General features: G+C 32.3%; 1 protein-coding gene across 1 annotated transcript; it reads right to left on the reverse strand.

The window, feature by feature from the left end:
- On the reverse strand, nucleotides 1-2,526 carry LOC105620329 (diuretic hormone class 2). The gene is given in 3 exon segments (XM_012201831.1): nucleotides 1-133; nucleotides 1,535-1,633; nucleotides 2,429-2,526. Coding segments are annotated over 3 exon segments (330 nt in total).
- Nucleotides 2,527-2,934: the final 408 nt, after the last annotated feature.

The following is a 2,934-nucleotide window of genomic DNA, read 5'->3' on the forward strand; positions in this document are numbered from 1 at the left end:
CTACGCTTGTTCCGAGCGACGCCTTCGTCCGGGACCGCCGGCGTAATTCGCTGCCGCGAGTCCCATCATGTGTTTCGCCGCCTGAGAACCGCTGTAGCCACGATTGAGACCCAGATCCAATCCTCGTTTGGTACTGCGAACATACCGATTGAATGTTTGTCACACTCTTATTTGAATCGATCATCTTAGAAAGGGCTTTGCTCCGACAAACACGAGTTCGCAAAACTCAAAGCATCACAAAAAAGCATTCGAATAGCACATCCCGACGTATATGTATAATAAGAGCTAGACATCTCCGATTCTATCTTGCTTCTCTTATATCAATTGATTGAAACGAAGTCTATATATGAATGTATGCCGATGTAAAAAAGGGCACGTACAATAAAAATTCATTATCGACATTTTTTAAATAAAGCCTTTCCTAAAATAAGTGGTTCCATTTATATTCGATGGAATTAAAGGTAAATAAAAGAGACATTGCGGTACGGAAGAAGTATCGAAGGAAAAATGATATTCTGAATATAGAATTTTCGTTGACAAATCCCAAATTTCCTATATTAAAGCTATAAATGCTTTTTATTGCACCGCAGTTTAATTTGAGATTCAACTTTTGTTAAGTAATTCTAAATGAATTTTTTAATAAGTTTTCTTGAAAATCAATTATCTAAAATATTACTAAAGCAGTAAACAGTCATAGTAAACATAGGTATAATTTTCTAAAAAAATATATACACATATACATCTATAAACAATATATTGAGTTGAACAAAAATTCGTAGCGCTACTTTATTTACATTATGTCTATATGTTTAAAAAAAATTTGGCAATTATATCATTCGATAGAACACAGTTTCAGTTTTAAGTCTCTATTTTTTTTTGGACTACGATACGATGATTTTTAACGAAGTTAAAAGCTAAGTCAAAATGCTTCTTTATTAAATCTGCGATAGCAGTAACAAAAAATAATAATAAACTTAAGGAGGTTCGATTATTACTTTTACAAGTTTTTTTTGGGCACAAAATGGGAAGAAAATTTCCTTTTATTCAGTTAATAGTTTTCTATATGTAAAAATTACTACAGGCAAAAACAGAAATTTAGAAGGCTTAAGCTATGTTCAGCAGACTCAACATATTTTCTACTATTGATATATTTTTCTAGATTAAAAAGATTGGGTGATTTAGAAGAATACATTAACAGCGAGCGCTCACTCAACTGTTAAGTCTGCTGAAACGCAGCTAGCGTTAGAAACTTTTTGTAAGTAAAGACTTTAAGCTTTAAAACTGTTTTTGATAATTAAAGTTTGTTCATTTTTAGTCGCTTGAATTTTGAAGTGTTACGAATTTTTATTTTAACTCAATATTAATAAAATTAACATTCCACATATATTAATTATTAACCTGACAGCATACTTATCTAAAATCATGACATGATAAGATATGATGTTTAAAAGACGTTTTGCGTTTCAAGTTTGGACAGGAACAGTAATATGAATTATGCATAACGTTAAGATATCATTGTATAACATTATCTTACTTTTCCATCTCAGGACGGTTGAAGCGACTAAGACGAGAGAGTATCTCTAGAAACTCGTCTCGGTCTATGTCATCTTGCTGATCCCAATAACTTTCATGGCTGCGTGCGTAGTGTAAAAGAATTGATTGAGGAATTGATCGATTAATCGTGAAAACTGCACACAATAATAAACATCGAATTACACGAGATAAGAAATGGACGTTGAAAATGTAATTTAACCTGGGAAATCGATAAGAATCGCCAAAACTTACGACCTCTATAAAATCTATTTTTCTCTCACGAGAAAGAGACTCTGGAAACTGAAATGAATGATGTGAGAGAGGTAAAAATATAGTTCAAATATAATTCAGGGACGGCGTTAATAGATATGCCTGCAACTCGGAATTATTCTTCGCGATTGTCTAAAACGTCGTTCGACGAGTCATTTCAGTTACCAGGATTCTTTTCAATCGGCTGGCGTATCAAATAGAAACTAGGTTAAACTGTCCGAGCAGATGCAATTCTGCTTCTCGTTCAATATATTCATTTAATTGTAAATAAGCACTCGGGGAAATCTCGATTTGCATTGATTCGAAGTTGAGTATATTTAAAAATTAATTTCGGGCGCCTACTTATTGTTGAATATAACTTGATTAATTATAGCTAAATTAATTATAGCTAAATATTTACTGATAGCGTTCAACCATATAATTCTATAATGTTAAAGTTTTTTATACACTATATATGACTTTTTTTAAAGAGAGAAAATTCGGGTGTTTTATTATATTTGACTCGGCACACACAGGATTTAATAATAATTTTAATAATTTTTAATAATTTTTAATAATTTTTATAATATTCTAATAACTTTTGTCTCTCTTGTCTTCCCGATTTATCAAAGATAGAAAGAGTTACGTTATCTACCGCGGTATTGCATCGGCTGTGAGACTCGAAACTGCGACGACGACTACGAACATCAGTAGCGTGCACAAAGCAGTCATCTTGGGCTGCATCTAAAACAAATTAATCATATAATTATATTATAATAACTGAATGTACATTTATAAATCAAGAGATAGTAAATCATAAATAAGATCAGAATGGGAGTCAGGTATACGCGATTTTTTATAGTTAAAACAATCTAGACACTCCACATAATAAGATGGGAATCATAATATGCTTTTATATAAGTAGGAATGTAAATATTCAGATCTCGTCTGGAGACCTGAATTCCTGCATTATATAATAGTGCTTGGCATCTCAGGTGGTCACATTAAATGTTAAATTCGGCAGTAAATGAGATTAAGATGCGCGAATATAAAGCGACGTATTCGCATGCATTCCTTTTGTAATACGTAATTCTGCGATATTCCTCGTTCCATTGTTCTACTTGGTTTACTATCTTCACCATCGTTTAATGG

The sequence above is a fragment of the Atta cephalotes genome (genome assembly GCF_000143395.1).
Source record: "Atta cephalotes unplaced genomic scaffold scaffold00025, whole genome shotgun sequence".
Lineage (NCBI taxonomy): Eukaryota > Metazoa > Arthropoda > Insecta > Hymenoptera > Formicidae > Atta > Atta cephalotes.